The sequence below is a fragment of the Salvelinus alpinus genome, chromosome 9 (assembly GCF_045679555.1).
Source record: "Salvelinus alpinus chromosome 9, SLU_Salpinus.1, whole genome shotgun sequence".
Taxonomy (NCBI): Eukaryota; Metazoa; Chordata; class Actinopteri; order Salmoniformes; family Salmonidae; genus Salvelinus; species Salvelinus alpinus.
In genome coordinates, this window is record NC_092094.1 from 82604278 (window position 1) to 82629745 (window position 25468).

Genomic DNA, 25468 nt, shown 5'->3' on the forward strand with positions numbered 1-25468 from the left:
TTTTAGATTCTTCAAATAGCCACCCTTTGCCTTGACGACAGCTTTGTGCACCCTTGGCATTCTCTCAACCAGCTTCATGAGGTAGTCACTTGGAATCCATTTCAATTAACAGGTGTGCCTTGTTAAAAGTTAATTTGTGGAATTTCTTTCCCTCCTTTAATAAAAAAAAAAAAAAAAACTTTATCTCCCCAATTTCGTGGTATCAAGTGGGTAGTTACAGTCTCATCACTGCAACTCCTGTACGGACTCTGGAGAGGTGAAGGTCGAGAGCCATACGTCCTCCGAAACACAACCCAACCAAGCCGCACTGCTTCTTGACACAATGCCCACTTAACAAGGAAGCCAGCTGCACCAATGTGTCGGAGGAAACACTGTACACCTGGCCACCGTGTCAGCGTGCACTGTACCTGGCCCGCAACAGGAGTCGCTAGTGCGCGATGGGACAAGGACATCCCTGCCGGCCAAACCCTCCCCTAACCCGGACGACGCTGGGCCAATTGTGACCCAACCCATGGGTCTCCCGGTCGCGGCCGGCTGTGACAGAGCCTGGACTCGAACACAGAATCTCTAGTGGCACAGCTAGCACTGTGATGCAGTGCCTTAGACCACTGCCCCACTCGGGAGGCCTGGAATTTCTTTCCTTCTTATTAATGCGTTTGAGCTAGTCAGTTGTGTTGTGACAAGGTAGGGGTTGTATACAGAAGATAGCCCTATTTGGTAAAATACCAAGTCCATATTATGGCAAGAACAGCTCAAATAAGCAAAGAGAAATGACAGTCCATCATTATTTTAAGACATGAAGGTCAGTCAATCCGGAAAATTTCAAAAACTTTGACAGTTTCTTCAAGTGCAGTCGCAAAAACCATCAAGAGCTAAAATGAAACTGTTTCGCATGAGGACCGCCACAGGAAAGGAAGACCCAGAGTTACCTCTGCTACAGAGGATAAGTTCATTAGAGTTAACTGCACCTCAGATTGCAGCCCAAATAAATGCTTCACAGAGTTCAAGTGACAGACACATCTCAACATCAACTGTTCAGAGAAGACTGCTTGAATCAGGCCTTTATCCTTTCTAGCCCCGGGGTTCCGCTAGCGGAACACCCACAACATTCCACTGAAAAGGCAGCGCGTGAAATTCAAAAATATATTTTTTGAAATATTTAACTTTCACACATTAACAAGTCCAATACAGCAAATGAAAGATAAACATCTTGTTAATCTACCCATGGTGTCCGATTTAAAAAATGATTTACAGTGAAAGCACAACATATGATTATGTTAGGTCAGAGCCAAGTCAAAAACACACACAGCCATCTTTTCAGCCAACAATAGGAGTTAGAAAAAGCAGAAATATAGTTAAAATGAATCACTAACCTTCGATTATCTTCATCAGATGACAGTCATAGGACATCATGTTATACATGTATTGTGTGTTTTGTTCGATAATGTGCATATATATGTTAAAACAAATCTCAGTTTACATTGGCGCGTTACGTGCAGTAATGTTTTGATTCCAAAACATCCGGTCATTTTGCAGAAATACTCATAATAAACATTGATAAAAGATGCAAGTGTTATTCACAAAATTAAAGATAAACTTATCCTCTATGCAACCGCTGTCAGATTTCAAAATAAACTTTACGGAAAAATAATTATCTGAGAACGGCGCTCAGAGCACAATCCAGCCAAAGAAATAGTCGCCATTTTGGCGTCAACAGAAGCTACAAAAACACTATAAATATGCACTTACCTTCGAATAACTTCATCAGAAGGCACTTCCAGGATTCCCAGTTCGACAGAAATGACTGAAAAGTTCCATAAAGCCCATCATTTAGCCACTTGTTGTTAGCATGTTCAGCCCACGAATCCATTTTCATGACGCACGAACAATCCCTCCAGACAAAAACTCAAAAAGTTCCGTTACAGGTCATAGAAACAGGTCAAATGATGTTTGCAATCCATATTTAGTATGTGTTTTACATTAATCATCAATCAGGATCCAAACTGAGAATTTCATTGTCTGAAGAAAGAGCATTGGAACGAGCGCTCTCTCTTGCTCGCGCGCAAAACGAGACTGAGATTTCTGACGACCACTTACTAAAATAGCTCCTATGAGCCCCTCCTTTATAGTAGAATCATAAGACTAAAATCTAAAGACGGTGACATCTAGTGGAAGCCCTAGGAAGTGTTTGCTTTTCCATAACTAGAATGGGTATCATTTGGCACTGTTTTGAAAATCGAGTTCTCACTTCCTGTGTGGAAGTCTTCTCAGGTTTTTGTCTGCCAAATGAGTTCTGTTCTACTTACAGACATAATTCAAACAGTTTTAGAAACTTCAGAGTGTTTCCTATACAATAGTAATAATAATATGCATGTATTACCTTCTGGGGCAGAGTAGGAGGAAATTCCGTTTGGGTACGCAATTCGTTCAAAGTGGAAACACCGCCCCCTGTCCATAACAGGTTTTAAGTTCAAATTGCTGCAAAGAAACCACTACTAAAGGACACCAATAAGAATAAGAGATTTGCTTGGGCCAAGAAACACGAGCTAATCAAATCAAATCAAATGTATTTGTCACATACATGTGTTTAGCAAATGTTATTGCGGGTATAGCAAATTGCTTGTGTTTCTAGTTCCAACAGTGCAGTAATATCTAACAAGTAATATCTAACAATACACACAATCTAAAGTAAAGGAATGGAATTAAGAGCATATAAATATTTGGATGAGCAATGTCAGAGCAGCATAGACTAAGATACAGTAGAATAGGACAGAATACAGTATATACATATGAGATGAGTAATGCAAAACATGTAAACATTATTAAAGTGACTAGTGTTCCAATTATTAAAGTGGCCAGTGATTTCAAGTCTATGTATAGGGCAGCAGCCTCTAATGTGCTAGTAATGGCTATTTAATGGTCTGATGGCCTTGAGATAGAAGCTGTTTTCAGTCTCTCGGTCCCAGCTTTGATGCAGCTGTACTGACCCTGCCTTCTGGATGATAGCGGTGTGAACAGGCGTGGCTCACAGTGGTTGTTGTCCTTGATGATCTTTTTGGCCTTCCTGTGACAACGGGTGCTATAGGTGTCCTGGAGGGCAGGTAGTTTGCCCCCGATTATGCATTGGGCAGACCACACCACCCTCTGGATTGCCCTGCGGTTGTGGGAGGTGTAGTTGCCATACCAGGCGGTGATACAGTCCGACAGAAAGCTCTCTATTGGCAATCTGTAAAAGTTTGTGAGGATTTTAGCTGCCAAGCCATTTCAGTTTGTCAGTGATGTGTACGCTGAGGAACTTGAAGCTTTCCACCTTCTCCAGTGCGGTCCCGTCGACAGGGATAGGGGGTGCTGAAAAACAGCTTCTATCTCAAGGCCATCAGACTGTTAAACAGCCACCACTAACATTTAGCGGCCGCTGCCAACATACTGACTCAACTCCAGCCACTTTAATAATGGGAATTGATGGAAATTATGTAAAAATGTACCACTAGCCACTTTAAACAATGCCACTTAATATAATGTTTACATACCCTACATTACTCATCTCATATGTTTATGTATATACTGTACTCTATATCATCTACTGCATCTTGCCATCTTTATGTAATACATGTATCACTAGCCACTTTAAACTATGCCACTTTATGTTTACATACCCTACATTACTCATCTCATATGTATATACTGTACTCTATACCATCTACTGCATCTTGCCTATGCCGTTCTGTACCATCACTCATTCATATATCTTTATGTACATATTCTTTATCCCTTTACACTTGTGTGTATAAGGTAGTAGTTGTGGAATTGTTAGGTTAGATTACTTGTTGGTTATTACTGCATTGTCGGAACTAGAAGCACAAGCATTTCGCTACACTCGCATTAACATCTGCTAACCATGTGTATGTGACAAATAAAATTTGATTTGATTTGACTTGATTTGCTCCCTCTGCTGTTTCCTGAAGTCCACAATCAGCTCCTTTGTTTTGTTGATGTTGGGTGAGAGGTTATTTTCCTGGCACCCAGGGCCCTCACCTCCTCCCTGTAGGCTGTCTCGTCATTGTTGGAAATCAGGCCTGCTACTGTTGTGTCATCTGCAAACTTGATGATTGAGTTGGAGGCGTGCGTGGCCACGCAGTCATGGGTGAACAGGGAGTACAGCACGCATCCTTGTGGGGCCCAAGTGTTGAGGATCAGCGAAGTGGAGGTGTTGTTCCTACCTTCACCACCTGGGTGCGGCCCGTCAGGAAGTCCAGGCCCCAGTTGCACAGGACGGGGTTCAGACCTAGGGACTCAAGCTTAATGATGAGCTTGAAGGGTACAATGGTGTTGGTCTGTTGAGGCGGTAAGCAAATTGAAATGGGTCTAGCGTGACAGGTAAGGTAGAGGGGATATGATCCTTTACTAGTCTCTCAAAGCACTTCATGATGACAGAAGTGAGTGCCTTGCGCGATAGTCATTTAGTTCCGTTACCTTTGCTTTCTTGGGTACAGGAACAATGGTGGACATCTTGAAGCATGTGGGGACAACAGACTAGAGTAGGGAGAGATTGAATATGTCCATAAACACTCCAGCCAGCTGGTCTGCGAATGCTCTGAGGACGCGGCTAGGGATGCCGTCTGGGCTGGCAGCTTAACACGCTTAAATGTCTTACTCACGTCGGCCATGGAGAAGGAGAGCCCACAGTCCTTGGTAGCGGGCCGCGTCGGTGGCACTGTGTTATCCTCAAAACGGGCGAAGAAGGTGTTTAGCATGAAACACGATGTCGGTGTCGCCACGTGGCTGCTTTTCCCTTTATAGTCCGTGATTGTCTGTAGACCCTGCCACATACGTCTCGTGTCTGAGCCGTTGAATTGCGACTCCACTTTGTCTCTAAACTGCCGTTTTGCCTGTTTGATTGCCTTACGGAGGGAATAACTACACTGTTTGTATTCAGCCATATTCCCAGTCACCTTGCCATGGTTAAATGCGATGGTTCGCACTTTCAGTTTTGCATGAATGCTGCCATCTATCCACGGTTTCTGGTTAGGGTAGGTTTTAATAGTCACATTGGGTAAAACATCTCCTATACACTTCCTGATAAACTCAGTGACTGTGTCAGTATATTCGTCTATGTTGTTCTCGGAGGCTACCCGGAACATATCCCAGTTCGCGTGACCAAAACAATCTTGAAGTGTGGATTCCGATTGGTCAGACCAGCGTTGAATAGTCCTTAGCACGGGTACTTCCAGTTTGAGTTTCTGCCTATAGGAAGGGAGGAGCAAAATCGAGTCGTGTTCAGATTTGCCGAAGGGAGGGCGGGGGAGGGCCTTGTAGGCATCCTGGAAGTTGGAGTAGCAGTGGTCAAGTGTTTTAGCAGAGTGAGTACTACAGTCAATGTGTTGATAAAACATTGGTAATGTTTTCCTCAAATTTGCTTTGTTAAAATCCCCAGCTACAATAAATGCCGCCTCAAGATATGTGGTTTCCATTTTGCATAAAGTCCAGTGAAGTTCTTTGAGGGCCGTCGTGGTATCGGCTTGAGGGGGAATATACACGGCTGTGACTATAACCGAAGATAATTATTTGATTGTGAGGTATTCCAGGTCGGGTGAACAAAAGGACTTGAGTTCCTGTATGTTATCACAACACCATGAGCAATTAATCATGAAACATACACCCCCACCCTTCTTCTTCCCAGAGAGATATTTATTCCTGTCTGTGCGATTAACTGAGAAACCAACTGGCTGAACGGACTCAGACGTTCAGATGTTTCTGTGAAACAGAGTATGTTACAATCCCTGATGTCTCTCTGGAAGGAAATCCTTGCCCTGAGCTCGTCAACTTTAATATCCAGAGACTGAACATTAGCGAGTAATATACTCGGAAGCTATATCCAGAAGTTATTCCAGAGTTTATGTAATAACACAAAACATTTCCTGGGCTAATAATGTAAGAAATAACACATAAAAAACAAAATAATGCAATGTCCGAGGTAGACTATCATTTGTTTTTCAAAAGGACAATGACCCAACACACCTCCAGGCTGTGTAAGGGCTATCTGACCAAGAAGGAGCGTTATGGAGTGCTGCATCAGATGACCTGGCCTCCACAATCACCCAACCTCAACCCAATGGAGATGGTTTGGGAAGAGTTGGACTGCAGAGTGAAGGAAAAGCAACCAACAAGTGCTCAGCATATGTGGGAACTCCTTCAAGACTGCTGGAAAAGCATTCATCATGAAGCTGGTTGAGAGAATGCAAAGAGTGTGCAAACCTGTCATCAAGGCAAAGGGTGGCTACTTTGAAGAATCTCAAATATAAAATATATTTTGATTTGTTTAACATTTTTTGGTTACTCCATGATTCTATGTGTGTTATTTCATAGTTTTGATGTCTTCACTATTATTCTACAATGTAGAAAATAGTAAAAATAAAGAAAAACCCTGGAATGAGTATGTGTGTCCAAAGTTTTGACTAATTGTAATATTTTCCACCAAGTGCTCCAACCAGGGGAGAGGGGGATTAGAAATGATGCAGGTAATGTTATTTGATAGACTTAAATTCTAAATGTAGTAATTTAATAGATTACCTACCCCCTTTTTTAAAAAACAAAATATGTATTCTCTACCCTCTGCATGTTCCCTGCATCTTGCGCCTTTCTTTCAGCAAGCTGAGGAGACTATATTTAACTGTTATGTGGGGAGGAGAGGTGGCAGTACTCTACCCCAACGACTCCACACATGGAATTCCAACCGGAGCCTCTGTCGTAAAACAGGCTTCAGGGTAAAGGCCTTGCCTCGACCTGACATTAAGGGGCATTTAAAGTAAAGACACTGTCTGATTTGCCATGGTGATGAATGCCTAACCCCTCACAGGCCTTCTGTGAAACACTAAACTCCCCTGGGCAGCAAATGAGCTCTGACTGTTCTATTTTATTTGATACTATTTCATTCAGTAGCGTCCTTGCCTCACTGTCCACCCCAATTACCCAGCAGTTAAAGAGAGCTTTACGTGGCCGTGGCCTCCGCTAGCCCTGATGGGAGGAAAGGTCCCTCTCTGTCCCCACATAAATCCTTGGGACTGGGTGAACTAAGGATACTCTCCAGGAACATCTACATGTACTGTAGCCCCCAAAGGGACAGGCACCTCTCTGGACACATAGAAAGGGACAGGCACCTCTGTGGACACATAGAAAGGGACAGGCACCTCTGTGGACACATAGAAAGAGACAGGAAACTCTGTGGACACTAAGAAAGGGACAGGCACCTCTCTGGACTGATAGAAAGGGACAGGCACCTCTGTGGACACATAGAAAGGGACAGGCACCTCTGTGGACACATAGAAAGGGACAGGAAACTCTGTGGACACTAAGAAAGGGACAGGCACCTCTCTGGACTGATAGAAAGGGACAGGCACCTCTCTGGACTGATAGAAAGGGACAGGCACCTCTGTGGACACTAAGAAAGGGACAGGCACCTCTCTGGACTGATAGAAAGGGACAGGCACCTCTGTGGACACTAAGAAAGGGACAGGCACCTCTCTGGACTGATAGAAAGGGACAGACACCTCTGTGGACACATATAACTGAAAGCCTCAGAAGACACTAGAGAAAACACAGTGCAACATGCAGGTATTAGTCTACAGTAGCATTGCTCCTTGTGCAGGAGAGAAGGGGTGGATGGATCCTAGCATTCCCCCCCATCCCCAGAAAGAGACCCAGAGAGAGGTCATCACCTCCTGCCCAAACAGGAAGGCAGATCAAATGAGGATCATGTTTCTGCACAGTGGAGTGGAGGAGAGGGCAGCCACCAGGCCATGGAGTCTGACCTGCTCCCGTGCATCGTCTCGGACCAGACACGCACATACATACATCTGCTTGGCTACTTAGGAGAGCCTCACTCTGGGGAAGAGCGATATGGAGAGAGAAATATATAGCCTGAACATCCCTGAACCTTACCAAGGCATCAAAGAGGAGGGCAAAACAGGAGTCATCATGAGGCTCCCCAGCCCTGCTAATCTCCTCTCCTTTCAGCAGTACACTCTCTACAATGTGTTAGACACAATTAAGATGTGAATGGAAGTCATCTGATATAATTAATACCATTTGGTTTCTTTAGGGTGGTTTATAATAGTGCAGCATAAATATTTATTCCTGGCGGCTGGCGGGGAGGATAAAAATGGGAGTCATAGGTGGACCTCACCAAACACTGAGAATTCACGCTCACTGCTCCCTGCCAATACCCCGAGGACTCCCGGGTGAGACTGTAACATTTTTTTTCCTGCAGTAGAGATCAAATAAGAGGGCCCTTATGTTACATTTATTGTGTTTAAGTCTTCCATTTTTCCTAATAAATGAGTGACAGCTTGAGGTGGGTCTGGGGCTCTTTTGTAGACTCTTAGTATTTTCCCCCAGGTCAGAGAGGATCAGGGTTTAACAGCAATCTGCACTAGGAGGGGAGAGTGGAGAGCATATCTAATTGCTTTCATATGCCATATTATTGGTTGATTTAAATAATCACAGACACCAGGGCGCTGGGGGTGCCATGCCTTTAACCCCCGGATGGCCCAGCGGACCACTGACTGACTGGCTGGCTGGCTGAGTCCCTGGCTAACTGACTAGCTGCCTGGCGAACTGGGCGGACCATGCCAGCGAGCCCCTGATACCAGCCACATGAACACGTTTCTCATGAGAGTGTTGCTCGTTTACTGACTAGCTGCCTGGCGCACTGGGCAGACCATGCCGGCGAGCAACGAGCCCCTGATACCAGCCACATGAACACGTTACCCATGAGAGTGTTGCACGTTTACTGCATTCCCACCCGGCTTTCGTATCATCTGTAAACGTTTCAGAGAGATAGTCTTGCTTTGGCCAATATGAAGACACTGACAGTTCTCACATAAGAGCAGAGAGCATGTTCAGGGCTGGGGGATATTCAGGAGTGATGATGTCATGCCTGTTAAGGAAAAGGTGCTTCAGAGCGTCTGAGATCCTGAATCTACCCTGAAACACGGGAGAAGACAGAATCTACAATAAGGATCCTACTACATATAGGTCAGGATGCCTCTCTGCATGCCTGGTGGTGTTCTGGGAGTTGATTATAAAAGAGTGAAATAACACATCTTACCAGTCAGGTCTCTCTTCAGCTTCCTCATGTCCTTTGTGAGGTCTTCAAACTTGACCTGAGCGGCCAGGAAGAAATCCTGTGGTTCAGGAAGTGGGAATGCACTCTTGTCTGTTCCTGCGTACTGTAAACCAACAAACAACCCATAAATGACAAAACATGAGGAAAAACCAGAAGTCGTTAGCTTTTAGTCCATTGTAGATAATGTGTTCATAAATATTGTACCTCGTCGAAATTGCGCAGATAGTATGCAACCACATAATCCACCAGACTGATACGATTGTCCTAAAAGATACAAAGGTCAGATAGGAAGTATACTGTAGATAAAACCAGTATAATACGTGTTCATGTATGATGAGTGTACCCTGCTCTTGACGTCCTTCAGTTTGGGCAGGATCTCCAGACCAAAGCCATCAGCTTGACCTCGCGTCCTGTTGCCTCCGTTCATGTAGTTCCCAAAGGCTAGGACCAGCCCCATCACATCCTTCACACTGCTACAGTCTAGCAGATCCTGACACACACACATACACGGTCAGCATGTTATAAGCTCATACAATAACAAACCAAGATTGAAGTCATGTCCAGTCTTACTTTGCTCACGGTGGAGACTATTTCTACTTTGCGGTGGATGGAGGACATGGAGTCGAGGAAGATAGACTGGAATATGATGCAGTGGGACCGGCCAGAGAAGTCTGGAATCTGGGAGAGTTCATACAAGAACCTGCACAAGAGGAAATAATGTGTTATGACAAAATTAAACAAAATGTCCAACAGGAAGAACTATTTTTAATCCTTGGCTGCGCTGCTTCCACACACACACGGCTGAGTCAGTATGGCTTTTAACTAGCAGCTGATAGTCATGAGTCGTCCTGCTCTGATAGTTTGATAGGTCCAGGGTCAACTGAAGGAGGGCCAAAGCGCTGATTGATCAAAGGGAGCATCAGGCCGACTCATGTAAACAGGGACATATCCGAGGAGAGCAGTAATATCCTGTGGGATCAGGCTGCTGATGGAGGCAGACACTGAGTGGGTATGACTCACAGTCTAGTGACAGCTCTGTTCAAACATGGCCCTCAACCCCACAGTGACAAGTCATTAACAGGCCAGCTACGTTTAACCCCCATGGGAGAGACGCCTCTCTGAGAGCCAGCAGCCGTCTAACTCTCTTGTTCACTCAGAGACACACGTGTGGACACAAGCACGCACGCACGCACACACACACACACACACACACACACACACACACACACACACACACACACACACACACACACACACACACACACACACACACACACACACACACACACACACACACACACACACACACACACACACACACACACACACACACACACACACACACACACACACACACACACACACACACACACTGAGTAAGACACACAAACATGCAACACACACGCAAACATGCACGTGTTTCGAGTCAGTCAGACAGCTATGGAGCTTTCAGATCATGGAGGTTGCAAATAGACCAGGAACAAATATTTACAGTCTGAGTAACAATAAGGAGCTTGGTTTATTTACTTATTAAAAGAGAAATAAACACAAAATTGATGCCACCTTTTCTAAGTTATGTTTATGTTAAATATCTCCCTATAATGGTTTGGCTCTAAAGAACCACTCGATATGCCGAGTGAGCCTCAGGCTACCAAAGACCAAAGTGTTTCATAATCAAACTGTTTGTCTCTGGCTGTACACATTAGAAACCACATGATGCCTTTCTAAAAAAAACTCTCAGCCAAAATCAAAGTAGCCTCTGAAATTGTGTTGACGTGTTGAATTCACAGGAGGGGATGGCTTTCTGTGTGTATGAGGTTGTAGTTCTCTGACTGCAGTAGAAGTCAGGGTCCAGTGTTCTACTACCCATCTCCCTGAACCCTTGGGTGCTGGAGAAGTACTCATACTGTTCAGGCTTGTCCAGTAGCTTCACCTCATCCTCCTTGGATGTTTCATAGTGTTTTTTGATCTTCTCCAGCTCGTCACTAGTGGCCCTCTGTGATCACACACAAACAGGACAGGTTAGAGGACAACATTAAAGCTGTAACAATGAACGATTTAGACATAGTCAACGCAAAACAAGACAGAATAGCAATAGACAAATGTTGAGTGTGACATCACTGAGAAATGAGCTGTAGGCTAGCAGATGTTATGGAGCACTGGTGTAGTTTAACAAAAGCATGCGGAGAAAAATACTTAATGGCCCAGTCTGGTGAAAAACGTGATTTTCCTGTGTTTTATATATATTTCCACACTATGAAGTTGGAATAATAGTATGAAATGGTGAACATGAGGATAATGCCCTTTTCGTGTAAGAGCTGTTTGAAAAGACGACAGGAAATTGTTGCCTGTTTTGGTGGTAAATTAGTTAATAGACCAATTAGAAAGAGAGTTCAAACCTCTCTGCCAATAAGATCTAATTTTCAGATTTCCCCTCCCTACTCAGACCACTCACAGACAGTCATTGCAGAATTATTTTTGACCATTTTAATTGAAAACAATCACAGTAAGGAACTTAATTGTTACTATAAATTATTTGATATTGTGATAAAAACAGCTGCCTTGGACCTTTAAAAAGGAGTTTGGCATCTCACATTTCTCTCATGCTGTTGGATGACTTTACAACACACTTCTGAATACTCACATTTTCATATAAAGCCTCGATGGTCTCCAAGTCCACCACAGAGTTATCCACAGTCAAAACAGCTGGAACAGTACATTCACTTATTAGAGGCATTCTCTTATAAAGATGAAATATGTTGGGCAAGCATGCTGTCTCAATTGCTTCCTGGGTTTGGAGCCCAACTTGTCAGAGAGGTTAAATGCATAGACATGCTATGTACAAAAGGATTGGATAGCAACTAAACACTAGCATATTTCAGATGCTAACATACACATCACAGATCATCTTCACGCCCCTGTTGTGTTCGTTTCATGTTAATGAATTCTGTGTTCCCGGTCCAAAACGACCGCCCCATTATAGCTGATTATGAATCCATAAAAATACATATATTATCACCTAATGTTGTGTTAGATGTTTTTACCAACTTACGTTCTTGTGAACATTACAAGTTTTGAACTTCTATTTGCTATTTATGGCCTGTAGGCCTCATTGACCTGAGCTCATACAACTTGTTTTTGAGTAAAAAAAGCATAATGTATGGATTATTTTGACTATAACAAATACTCAGATGAAACATATTGTGCTATTTATCACAGAATACACAGAATACACCAATGTCATGATCAAAGATATGATCAAGAGCCTCACATACAGTATATTGTCTGGTCATTGTGCTGCCACAGATTGAATTGTGAGCCTCAAGGCCTCAAAAAAGCTTTATATACCAGAGCTGCGAGAAAAGTTCTATATATTATTGAAACTATGTTGCAATTGTTTGTGAGAATGCCAACAGGCGTGGTTCCTGTGGGGGAAAGATTCTATTGGGGAAAGGTTCCTGTGCAGGTGGCCATGGAAGCCAAGAAGGGGAGTGAGGTGTGTGTGTGTGTTCAAACACACATGCATGTGGGGGTCTGGGAGAGGAAGTGTGTCCATCTGATGAATGGGCATGTGCCTGAACTCAATTTTATACACTAATTATAGTCTCACCCATTCATTTGTAATGACTGGTCATTTTTGACTGGGAACACCACAGGTGTACAAATGGTAAATAAAACACCCAAAATTTTATGAGAATCATCAAAATGTATTTTGTGTGTTCAGATGCCCTGTGTGGACAAAGTCATGGAACCTTATGACAGTCAGATTAAATGAACTACATTTTTCAGAGAGAAAACTTGTAAATCGGTCCAATTCGACCAAAACACAGCAGGAGGGTTAACTATCTACTTTAAATACATAATACTCATGTCTATTATTTTGTTAAGTCATTTAACATTAGACAACTTTTGAGGTCTGACATGTCTGACAAACTTTGATTTTGGAGTGAACTATCACTTTAAAGTGAGTGAATGAGAGTATTAGGGAGTGGTGGGCTATCTGGGAGTGTGGTCAGGCAGGACAGGGCAGCTGGGGTGTCAGAGCAGAGCAAAGCAGTGCCCAGAGCCCACCTCACACGGGGGCTCTCCTCTCAGGCCGACATACAGAGGACTAAGCCTATAGGCCACGGGTCACAGGAGAGAGCCTGTAACTGTTTAACCCCAGGACCTGTAGCCAGAACCACCACAGTCTCCAGTAATGATCTCTAAAGGGGGGCTGCATAGAGAGAGGAGGGGGGAGAGAGAGAGAGAGAGAGAGAGAGGAGAGAAAAAGAGAAAGTACGTCTCTTATCAGCAAAAGAGAAAGAGAGTGTGAGAGAAAAAGTAAGAGATGGAGAGCTCTGCTCAGTGTCTCAGAGAGAGGAGTCACGGCTTTATGGCTGGGTGCAGGTCAGGGAGGAAAGGAGAGATCATAGGAGGGAGCAGACTGGGAGGGATGGCTCCTTGTCTCATAGCTGATATGGATCTGTGTGCTGTCAGTTGCAGACTGCAGAGCGACACCTGCTCTCAGATCAGCCTAGAACAGACCCAGTGTGAGTGGAAACAAGACCCTCTCCACACCACTGTAGCTGCGTCATGTCTCAGTCACATGACTAGCAAAGAGCACCAGTGAAGTCAAGCCAGAAGCACAAGACTGTACTGTATATAGCGACACCCTGGATTCATTATGACATGTCACCTTCTATCTCCACACAAGGCCTCCAAATCAGAAGAAAAAGATCTGCGTCCCAGAATCCAAGCATTCTTCCACTGACGTCCACAGCTTCCACAAGCCCCTACGACCAGCTGGGGCAGTAGAGCAGCCCTGGAGGCTGGATCAGAGTGGAGAGCAGCAGGCTGGAGAGCAGGCTGGAGATGGTGGCCATTTCCTACCTCTTATTAGAGTGGATTACTCAAGGCCTCAGCACGCCCGCCATGCAACCGTCAATCACACACCAAAGGAAGGCCGCAGTGCAGCACAGTGCTCTGAGCCAAGGGGGCCAGGGCCTGGATATCTCTCCACACCGGGAGATCAAAGGAACCCCGTCGCAGCCTCACTCCCTTTCCCTCCACTTCTCACTCATCGCTCAGGGTGTGTGGTGTGTGTGGTGAGGTGTGGGGGAACCTCCCCTCTGCCTTGAACTGCGGTGGCCCAGGAGGTCCCCCAGCCAGGATCAGGCCCTCCGTCGGCCCCCTCTCTCCCCTCTCCCTGCACTGGGTAACCAGAGCCCCCCTCCCTTGTCTCCCCCCTCCCTAGTGGATGTAATTACATTACATGTCCCATGTCCTTTTAATTTGCCAACAAAGAGCAGGCAAGCAGGTGAGGCCAGGGACCAGGGCCCTTAGAAGTGCTTATTAGGCCACTCTGCTGAATTGTCAGATTCAAATTGTCCATTTCACCTACACCTCCCATTAAGGCTGTAGGAAGCAGGCTCATGCTGGGAGAGAGCAGGCTCTTTTATTGGGGGTTCTTTACCTCGACCCCGACAAAAAGAGGAGAGAGAACAAAAAAAATGAAAACCAAAAAGAGTAGCTTGGCCCAATGTGTTGTTTGGTTTACATTGGGCTGCCGTTTTATAGTGGCGGTGTGGTGTGCAAAAGTGGATAAACAGATCCGCCGGGCCGCTAAGACTGCCAAACCCTCCACTCCCAGTCGCAGTATCAACCCAACGCACCCAGGCTTAGAGCTATGAGCAGGACGGATTTATTCATCCCCCTCCCACCGCTTTTCATACCCCGCCAACACCGCTGAATTTCCTTGGGACTCCCACCCGCTACCGCAAGAACTGGTTCAGATGCTAACCGCAGACCTGCAATGTTATTTTAGGGGTATGTGACGCAGATCACTTGCCAGCCATGGTCCCAGCAATTTTGAGCCCTACAGGCAATATCAAAATGTGCTAAAATAACCTAAGAAATAGGTTAAAATACCCAGAGATTCTCACGTGGCCCATTATATTAGGCTATCGGTATTACTGGGCTATATCAGCCAATAGATTAGACATTGTTTGAAGAGAGCGGAGAGATTTGCTCTTTATCTTGAGCAACGTTTTATAGCCTGCCTTTTAGGAGTGGGACTATTTTCAGACGGAGACAAATATGGGTGATCAATATGTATTTCTAGGCAAAGTAGCACAATGTAGCATAATCATATTTAGAAAGTACATTTCCTTGGAAAGATAACTGCTCCGTGCTTCTCTGCCCATTCATAGGCTATAGCCTAGTCTATTTAATTGAGACCATATGCGTACCTGATCTCACATGTATGGCTACTGAACTTGAAGCAGCAAGAATGATGAGAGTGGGTCACACCCTGATCTGTCTCACCTGTCTTTGTGATTGTCTCCACCCCCCTCCAGGTGTCGCCCATCTTCCCCATTACCCCCTGTGTATTTATACCTGTGTTCTCTGTTTGTCTTTTGCCAGTTCGTTTTGTTTCGTCAAGCCTACCAGTGTTTTCCCCTCTGCTCCTTTATCTCGATTGTTTCTGTTTTCCTGGTGTTGACCATTCTGCTTGCCCTGACCCTGCCTGCCATCCTGTACCTTTGCCCCACCTATCTGGAATACTGACCTCTGCCTACCCTGACCCTGAGCCTGCCTGCTGACCTGTACCTTTGTTACACCTATCTGGATTACTGACCCCTGCCTGCTCTTGACCTGTCTTTTGCCTGCCCCTGTTCGATTAATAAACTGTTGTTACTTCGATTTTGTCTGCATCTGGGTCTTACCTGAAACGTGATAGTACGAACTGGCCATGACTGACACAGCAGACCTGGGCCAGCTGCGCAACACCATCTCCTCCCGAGGAGCCACCATCGGTAGGCACGAGGAAATGCTTCAAGGCCTTATGGAGGGGGTCCATGACCGAGCGCTGAACGCCATGACCGAGCGCTGGACATTTTGCTGGAGCAATTTCGCAGGATGTCTGGGAGGCAACCTACCACGGTGGTAACCCCACAGCCCCTCAGTAACTCAGCTGTTAGCTGTGCCGTCTCATCGGTCACTCCACGTTCTCAGGAGCCCCGCTTACCTCCCCCGGAACGCTTCTATAGAGAGCCGAGCACCTGTCGGGCATTTCTAGCTCAGTTTGCCCTCATCTTCGAGCTTCAGCCGTCCCCTCGGATAGCTCCAAGATAGCCTACCTCATCACGCTGATGTCCAGTAGGGCTCTCGCCTGGGCTACTGTTGTATGGGAACAACAGCCGGCCAGATGCGTTAGCCTGGAGGGGTTCATGGGAGAGGTGAAGAAGGTTTTTGATGCCCCGTTCTCCGGGAGAGAAGCTGCCCGGATGCTAATCCAGCTTCAGCAGGACTCCTGCAGTGTGGCAGACTATGCCGTGGATCTCCGCACGTTGACAGGGGAGAGTGCTTGGAACCAGGAAGCGCTGTTCGATATGTTCCTGCACGGCGTCTAGGAGGAGGTCAAGGACGAGCTTGCTGCTCGGGAGTTACTTACGGATCTCGATTCCCTCATAGATTTGACCATCTGATGGGCGATTACGGGAACAATGGAGGGAGAGGAAATTCGATTTCGCTCACACGTCCAGGGATTCCACCTTGCCTCCGAGTCATCCCAGAAGTCTCAGACGGTCCCATTGCCGAGAGAACCCGAGGCTTCCCGACATCCCCCGAGAGTCGCCGAAGACGCCGAGAGTCACCGCTTCCCAAGCCTATGCAACTAGGCAGAGCTGGGCTGTCGTCAGCGGAACGGCAATACAGGATCAACGCGAAGAGTTGTCTGTATTGCGGGACTCTTGGTCATTTTGTGTCCTCTTGTCCTTTAAAAGACCAGGCTCACTGATAGGGGCGAGTACTCTGGTGGGCCATATGGAGAACTTTTCTGCTTCCCTTACTCGCACCCCTTTTCATGCCATTCTGCTGTGGGGAAACCAGTCAAAATCTCTCCGGGTCCTTTGGTGACTCTGGAGCTTTTTGGACGCTACCCTGGCTTCCGACCTGAACATCCCCACTCAGCCCCTCTCCATTCCAATCGATGCTAGAGCACTGGACGGGCGCTCTATAGGCCGGGTCACTCATAATACCACTCCCAACAACCTACAGGTGTCAGGGAATCACAGGGAGACTATTTAATTTATGTTCATCAAGTCTCCTCAGATTCCCGTGGTTTTGGCATTCTCCTGGCTCCAGCAACACAATCCCCTCATCAACTGGTCTACTGGTGCCATCATGGGCTGAAGTCCATTCTGCCACGCCAAGTGTCTGAAGTCAGTGCAACCTGCTCCGGGACGTCTTCCTGGGGGCTCGGAAGGTGCCCCGGACCTCTCCTCCATTCCCGCGGAGTACCAGGACCTTCGGGAGGTGTTCAACAAGGCCCGGGCCACTTCGCTTCCGCCGCACCGACTATATGACTGCGGGATTGACCTTCTCCCTAGCACCACTCCGCACTGGGGACGACTGTACTCGCTGTCGGGACTAGAGACCAGGGCTATGGAGACCTACGTTGGGGACCCCCAAGCTTCAGGATTTATACATCCTTCGTCCTCTCCCGCCGGCACAGGGTTCTTCTTTGTAGAGAAGAAGGACAAGACCCTGTACTAGGGCTGGGCGATATGACGATATATATCGTGTGACTATAGAAAAAGATCTATCATTTCATATTATGCTCTACCGTTTATTTCGTTGTGTTGCAAATCACACTCTTTACAGCAATATTTTTTGTCAATTGGACGAGGCTTTGGACGACGCACACCTGCCGTGTGGAAGGAAATTTGCAACACAAACAAACATGGAGGAGAGTGAACGTGACACAGAGCACGGAGACACGGGGCTCGTACCTAAAAGAGGGGCTACTTCGGTCACATGGACGTGGTTTGGGTATGAAAAGTCTGACACAGACCAGAAAACCGTCCTCTGCAAAATATACCGCAGGCTCAAACACCACTAATCTCTTTTACCACCTACGCAAGAATCATGTGAAACAGTACAGAGAGAGTCTATGGATGAGACCCAAAAAAGTACAGTCGAGTGCTCAAAACAAACCCCCGACTCAAGCGGCACACCATATGGCAAAGAATCACGAAGATGGAAGGAGATAAGAGCTACCGTTACAACTTACATCTGCAAAGACATGGCCCCAATTTACATGGTCCAGAAACGAGGGTTTTGTGAGTTGGTGCTAACACTCGACCCAAGATGCCAAATGCAAATTGATATGTGACACGTATTAATGCCAAAATAACATGCAAAACAGGAAAGCCCCCCCCCCCAAAAAAAAAAATATATATATATTTTAGGCCTATATTTATTTTGTTTGCATCTATATTTGAAGTGTTTTCTATTTACCTTTTTAGATTTTATACAGTAATATTTTATATTTTGTTACATGCTTAATAGAAAATTTGCACAAAGGTTCTAAATAAAAGGAGAAATAATCAAATATGAGTAAGTACCTTTTATTTGTTGAGTATAATTGAAAATGTAATAAGAAATAGGCCTTTTCTGTCACGCCCTGACCTTAATATTCTATGTTTTCTGTATTATTTTTTCAAGTCAGGGTGTGACGAGGGTGGATATGATTGTTTTGTATTGTCTAGGGTTTTTGTATGTCTAGGTGTGTGTGTGTAGTCTAGGCATATTTAGGTCTATGGTGGCCTAGATTGGTTCCCAATCAGAGGCAGCTGTTTATCGTTGTCTCTGATTGGGGATCCTATTTAGGTTGCCAGTTTGGTTTGTGGGTTATTGTCTATGTGAGGTTGCATGTCTGCACTCAGTGTTTATAGCGTTCACGTTTGTTATTTTGTGTAGTTTGTTCAGTGTTATTTCTTTATTAAAAGAAGATGGATTATCATCACGCTGCGCCTTGGTCTCCTCTCTACGACGTTCATGACAGAATAACCCACCATAACAGGACCAAGCAGAGTGAAGAGGAGGAAAAGCGCTTAATGGGGAAATGGACCTGGGAGGAGATATTAGATGGAGCAGGACCCTGGACACAGCCGGGGGAGTATCGCAGTCACGCCCTGACCTTAGTATTCTATGTTTTCTGTATTATTTTGGTCATGTCAGGGTGTGACGAGGGTGGATATGATTGTAGGGTGGATATGATTGTTTTGTATTGTCTAGGGTTTTTGTATGTCTAGGTTTGTGTGTGTAGTCTAGGCATATGTAGGTCTATGGTGGCCTAGATTGGTTCCCAATCAGAGGCAGCTGTTTATCGTTGTCTCTGATTGGGGATCCTATTTAGGTTGCCATTTTCCAGTTTTGTAACGATCGTCTTCGGGAGAAAGAGAGGAGGACCAAAGCGCAGCGTGGTAAGTGTTCATGATGATGTTTTTAATTAAACTCAGAAAACTAAACAAAACAATAAACGATGTGAACAAACGAAACAGTACCGTGTGGCGACAAACACTGACACGGAAGACAAACACCCACAAACCAAAAGACAAAACAGGCTACCTAAATATGGTTCCCAATCAGAGACAACGACTAACACCTGCCTCTGATTGAGAACCATATCAGGCCAAACACAGAAACAGACAAACTAGACATACAACATAGAATGCCCACTCAGATCACACCCTGACCAAACAAAACATATAAACATACAAAGCAAACTATGGTCAGGGCGTGACAAGTTTGGTTTGTGGGATATTGTCTATGTGAGGTTGCATGTCTGCACTCAGTGTTATAGCGTTCACGTTCGTTTGTTAATTTGTGTAGTTTGTTCAGTGTTATTTCTTTATTAAAAGAAGATGGATTATCATCACGCTGCGCCTTGGTCTCCTCTCTACGACGTACGTGACATTTACATGTGGTAATTTTATATAAACTACTTATTCATTGAATTTACAGAAAATGTAATATATCGTGATATGTATCGTTATTGGGATATGAAATTACCAATATCGGGATATGAGATTTTGGCCATAACCCTCAGCCCTACCCTGCGCCCGTGCATCGACTACCGAGGACTCAATGACATAACGGTGAAGAACCGCTACCAGCTCCCACTCATCTCCTCTGCCTTCGAGCCGCTCCAGGGGGGCACCGTGTTATCCAAACTGGATCTACGGAACGCCTACCACCTGGTGCGGATACGGGAGGAGGATGAGTGGAAGACCGCCTTCAACACGGCCAGAGGCCACTACGAGTATTTGGTCATGCCATTAGGCCTCACCAACGCCCCTGCTGTGTTCCAAGCTCTGGTAAATTATGTTCTCCGCGACATGTTGAATCGGTTCGTCTTCGTCTACATTGATGACATCCTCTTCTTCTCCCACTCCCCCCAAGAACATGTGCTCCACCTCCGACAGGTTCTTCAATGCCTCCTGGAGAATCAGCTGTTTATTAAGGCAGAGAAGTGCGAGTTCCATCGCTCCACCATCCCCTTTCTGGGGTACATCATCTCCGCTGGGAGTGTCCAGATGGATCCCGGGAAGGTGAGAGCGGTAGTGGATTGGCCCCAGCCTACGTTCAGGGTGCAGCTGCAACGTTTCCTGGGGTTCGCCAACTTTTATTGCAGCTTTATCTGGGGTTACAGCATCCTGGCTTCCCCCCTGTCAGCACCCACCTCTCCCAAGGTTCCGTTCACGGTTCCGTTCGTCTGTTCACGGGTTCTGTTCATCCCAAGGTTCCGTTCATCCAGGTAATGTTCGTGCCTGACGCGGTCCGCTCCGTGGTCCTGGAGTGGGCACACTCCTCCAGACTGGCCTGCCACCCGGGCTCCCATCGGACCCTGGCTTTTGTGCGACAACGCTTTTGGTGGCCTATCATGGTCCCTGACGTCTCCAAATTCGTCGCCGCTTGCACAGTTTGTGGACAAAACAAGACTCCTCGACAAGCTCCGGCTGGTCTCCTCCAACCTCTGCCTGTCCCTCACTGTCCCTGGTCTCACATCTCCCTGGACTTTGTCACGGGTCTTCCCCCATCTGATGGCAACACCGCCATCTTGATGGTGGTGGATCGGTTTTCCAAAGCCGCCCACTTCATTCTTCTCCCCAAACTACCCTCTGCCAAAGAGACAGCCCAGCTCATGGTGCAGCACGTCTTCCGGATCCATGGGCTACCAGTCGTCATGGTCTCTGACCGCGGCCCGCGGAAGGCGTTCTGGACCCTCATTGGGTCATCAGCCAGCCTGTCCTCCGGGTTCCACTCCCAGTCCAACGGCCAGTCGGAGCGAGCCAACCAGGACCTAGAGACTACTCTGCGCTGCCTGGTCTCTGCCAACCCCACCATCTGGAGCCAGGAGCTGTTGTGGGTCGAATACACCCGCAACACCTTTCCCTGCTCTGCCATGGGCCTATCTCCTTTTGAGTGTTCCCTGGGGTATCAGCCCCCGCTTTTCCCTGAGCAGGAATAAGAGGTCGGCTTTCCTTCTGCCCAGATGTTTGTCCGCCGATGTCGCCGTACCTGGAGAAGACCACCTCCAGGTATCGACGACAAGCAGATCGCCACCGGACCCCAGCTCCCCGGTATCGTCCCAGGCAGAAGCTATGGCTGTCCACCCGGGATCTGCCCCTCTGAGTGGAATCCCGCAAACCCCCCCCCCCCCCCCCCGGTTCATCGGCCCGTTTCCCATCTCCAAAATCATTAGCCCCTCTGCTGTTCGTCTTCTGTTGCTCCGGACCCTTCGTATACATCCTACATTTCATGTGTCCAGAGTTAAACCTATGTCTCACAGCCCTTTGTCTCCTGTTTCCAGGATTACTGACCACTGCCTGCCCTTGACCTGTCTTTTGCCTGCCCCTGTTGGATTGATAAACTGTTGTTACTTCAACGATTTGCAGGCAGAGATAAATAAATGGGTAATCAATATTTATTGAAAATGAAAATGCACAATGCTTGCTCACCATGGTAGCCTATGTGTGGGTTGCGGCTTTTCTTTTTCAATTATCTTTTATTTGTATTGCAACTCGACTCACGTTGGTTGAACGCCCTCCACTTCTTTCCATTATCAATCTTTATTTACAGACACTGTAGTAAACTACAGTCTAATCATATTTCATTGAATTTCATTGGAAAGATAACTGCCATTGAATCTCCGGCCATGCTTATGCAGCCTACTCTATTTCATTGAGACCACACGTATACTAGAAGAGGAGAGATGGTCTATTTAACTCGAAGCAGTGAATTCTAAGAGTGGGTGAATAACGCGACAAAGGTGTGACTTTAATACAATTGGTAGGCTAACGCATACAAAGCAGAAAAATGACCGTTTCCAAATAATCTGAAGCACAACAACAATATTTGAATCCCAAAATTGTCTGTCTGACCGACCGCTCCCAACCGCAGCATGAAAAATGCTGATTGCACAATGATCTCTGTCGGACCGCAGGTCCTGCCGTCATCCCGCGAAAATGCAGCCCTCTACCCTGGCTGTCGCCAACGGCTCCAATTTATGCACGCCTAACCGCTATATCAGACTTTCCCCGCACCATTCACATACATAAACACATCTAGTCAAATACACATACACAACCAAATACTCCACTCCTCTTTAGCTCAAAAGGGAAAATATTGATGTGATTTTGACCAGTGTATGAAGGATTGAAACTGGCGAAACAATTCTCAGCAAAAATGGCTAATGTCATTCCAATGCTGTTCACTCACAACATTATGCACTAGTTTGGAAAACTTGGAAATCTTCCATGTTCCACATGAAACGCAAATTCATCTACAAAAGTGGAACTAGTCACACATTAGGACCTGTCAAGAGGCAGGAAACAATTTGCGCCAGGCTTCAACGTGTCTTCACTAAAAATAACCACTTGCATCTGCCATTTATCAAGTGTCTTTTCTAATATAGTGAAAATAGGATTGCAACTGATGTTTATTACTGTTTAATCGAAAAAAGAACAGCCTTGTTTAACAGACAGGAAATGAATGGTTTTCAGAAATAGTACAATATCCTCCTGTAACAAAAGCTGCCAAACAGCTTGGTTTTTTACACAGATCATTAAATGTTTGCTCTCACCTTGCTGAATGTCCTTCATTTCCAGGTGCAGACTTGAGATGAGGATGCCCACTGCTTGGGAACGTTTCCCATCCAGCAGCTTGATAATCTGCAGGAGAGACATACCGGTAAACGTCATAACTTAATCACAGTGATTATATCAGAGAGCGAGAATAATATTGGCATTATATATCCTTTATTTGATCACCATATCCATTTGATTCAAGTGGCACCATTTATACAGTTGATAAGATGCAGACCAACAGTTAATAAAAAAAAATGCAATTAACATTTATTATAATATGATATGCTGTAAGTCATCCACTGTCTTTTTCCCAGAGAGGCCAAAGGAAAGTATCACTTAGTCACTTCCCAGAGCCAGACCACTTGAAGATAGATTGACTCTGGGAGGGGACAGAAGATGTGCTCTAAAGAAGAGTCATTCTAACATCTCTGTGGAGTGTCTGGATTGACCCTAAAGCCAGACTCATCTACACAATGTCATAATCCTTCACGGTCCATGATAACAGGCAGAGATTGAGTAAGGATAGAAACCCACAGGTTTCAGCAGGCCTTATCAAATGGCATCCCTAACAGTACAGAGCACAGAGTACAGAGAAAAGTTCCCCTGTAAAAGTGCATTAATTATATAGTAGGGCCCGGGACAATATCAGTATCACGATACTCATTTGTATCGTGGCAAAGAAGCAAAACACAAAGCGGATTTAATTTTTTTAGGAAAACAGCCCTAATGTTGGAAACAAACATCATTATGTTGTCATCCAGAGTCACATTTCCTAGCTATATAACACATTATTTTACATAAAGCAGGTTTTGCAGAGTTTGGTCTGCTTCTTGTTTTCATTTTTGCCATAAAAAAACATCACAATACTGGTATTGTGACAGCCCTATGATATAGTCAAAAATATTAAGTCACAGGAAAGTAAAAATGTAAACCATAAAAGGATATATTTGTGTGTTTTTTTTATAACAAACTATAAATTCACAGGATTTTTATTTGTGCCTACACATGGTCACAATTACTTATGACTGAATTACCCATAAAGCTAGAAACAGTTTTGGCAAGGTAAAGCCCAGCTCTAAAACTTAATGTCTCAGCCTTCTTCATTAGGTAACACTGGCCGTTATTACTGCATCTCAGCTACTGGGCCATCCAGTGGGAACCAAGGAGCAGAAGCCTTAGAAGTGAGTATTGCGTTACAGAAGGTAAGAGTGCATGCTGCTTCCACGTCCATTACTAATATCACACTGGGGATCTCCTGTAAAGGGACATGAGAGGGGAGCAGGCAGAGTGAGAGGCTTTTCCAACACCTTTAATGAACTGCACTGGTTGGGCCACACTAAAAGCCTTCCAGGAACCCTGGCCACTCGCTGTGGCTCCAGAAGCACCAATTAGCCCGACCAGTTAACTTAATGAGAAAAGACAACTGATCTGGAGGAACAAGCCTGGATGCTTACTCTCAGACACGCAAGGAAGGAACCTGCTGATGCTAAGAGGTCTCTGTTTGCAATCCATGACAAGTATGTATCAAAAGATAACAGCTACCTCCAGTGGAAACTAGGAGAACTACCCACCAATCCAAACCAAGGTGAAGTCCTTACAGCAGACCAAAAAAACCCCACTTGAAATAGACTGGAGACATTGGTTTGACATTGAAATTAAGATTGAAATAGCAAAAGGAAGAGACAGTGGTTTGAGGAGTTGCAGGTGGCTGGTGTTGGGGAGAGGGCACCAGGTTCAGCAGAGAGCTGATAGTTTATACAGCCATGGCTGAGGGGGCAGGCAGCTATACGGGTGACTGCGAACCAACCATGTCTGAGTTCACCCACCCTGGAGATACGTTACAATAACAAATGGATCAAGAGAGCTCATAAATTACCACCTCCAATGAACGCTCAACATCTCCACACAACGTTCTGCACTCTCCATGTGTTAATCTTACACCCACTCTCCCACGTCACACTCAACACTCAAAATATGCTTTTAATAAACCTCAGTGTGAACGACCATAAGTCATCTCTAAAGACGTACGGTCTGAACAAATTAAAGCCACTGTTTGTTTTACAGCAATCCATGGTGTACAAACTGGATAGGAGCTTGATTCGTGTGGGTGGTGGGAATTGCTGTGTAATGTTTATGCAGGCCGTATTACTGGTGTACACGCGGGGCGGGGGACGGGACGGGGGGGGGGTATGGTGAGGGGGACAGCCTGCCGGTCCTGGCACTGTAAATCCTGTCGGGTCGGGGTGTAATCTAAACAGCCCCCACGCTGTGGCTGGCTGGGTTTCCTCATCTCATCTCTGTAGTACTCCACATCGCTCCTGCAGCTCATATCATCACACCCAAAATGCAGCGACACGCGCAGCCTCTCCTCTCCACTTTAAACGCCCCCACAGGTGTCCTCTCCTCACCATTGCTCTCCTCCCGCCTC

At 45.7% G+C, this 25468-nt stretch overlaps 1 protein-coding gene across 2 annotated transcripts in view; it reads right to left on the reverse strand.

Annotated features, from left to right (window-relative positions):
• Positions 1-25468, reverse strand: part of LOC139530770 (formin-like) — a 156815-nt gene that overhangs the window by 78801 nt on the left and 52546 nt on the right. For both annotated transcript variants that reach the window (XM_071327451.1, XM_071327453.1), the window contains exons 8-14: positions 23037-23124; positions 11769-11830; positions 11032-11120; positions 9695-9824; positions 9468-9614; positions 9329-9388; positions 9107-9227 (exon numbers count right to left, since the gene is read on the reverse strand). In XM_071327451.1, coding sequence (XP_071183552.1) covers positions 9107-9227; positions 9329-9388; positions 9468-9614; positions 9695-9824; positions 11032-11120; positions 11769-11830; positions 23037-23124 — 697 coding nt within the window. The remainder of the gene's footprint in view (positions 1-9106; positions 9228-9328; positions 9389-9467; positions 9615-9694; positions 9825-11031; positions 11121-11768; positions 11831-23036; positions 23125-25468) is intronic.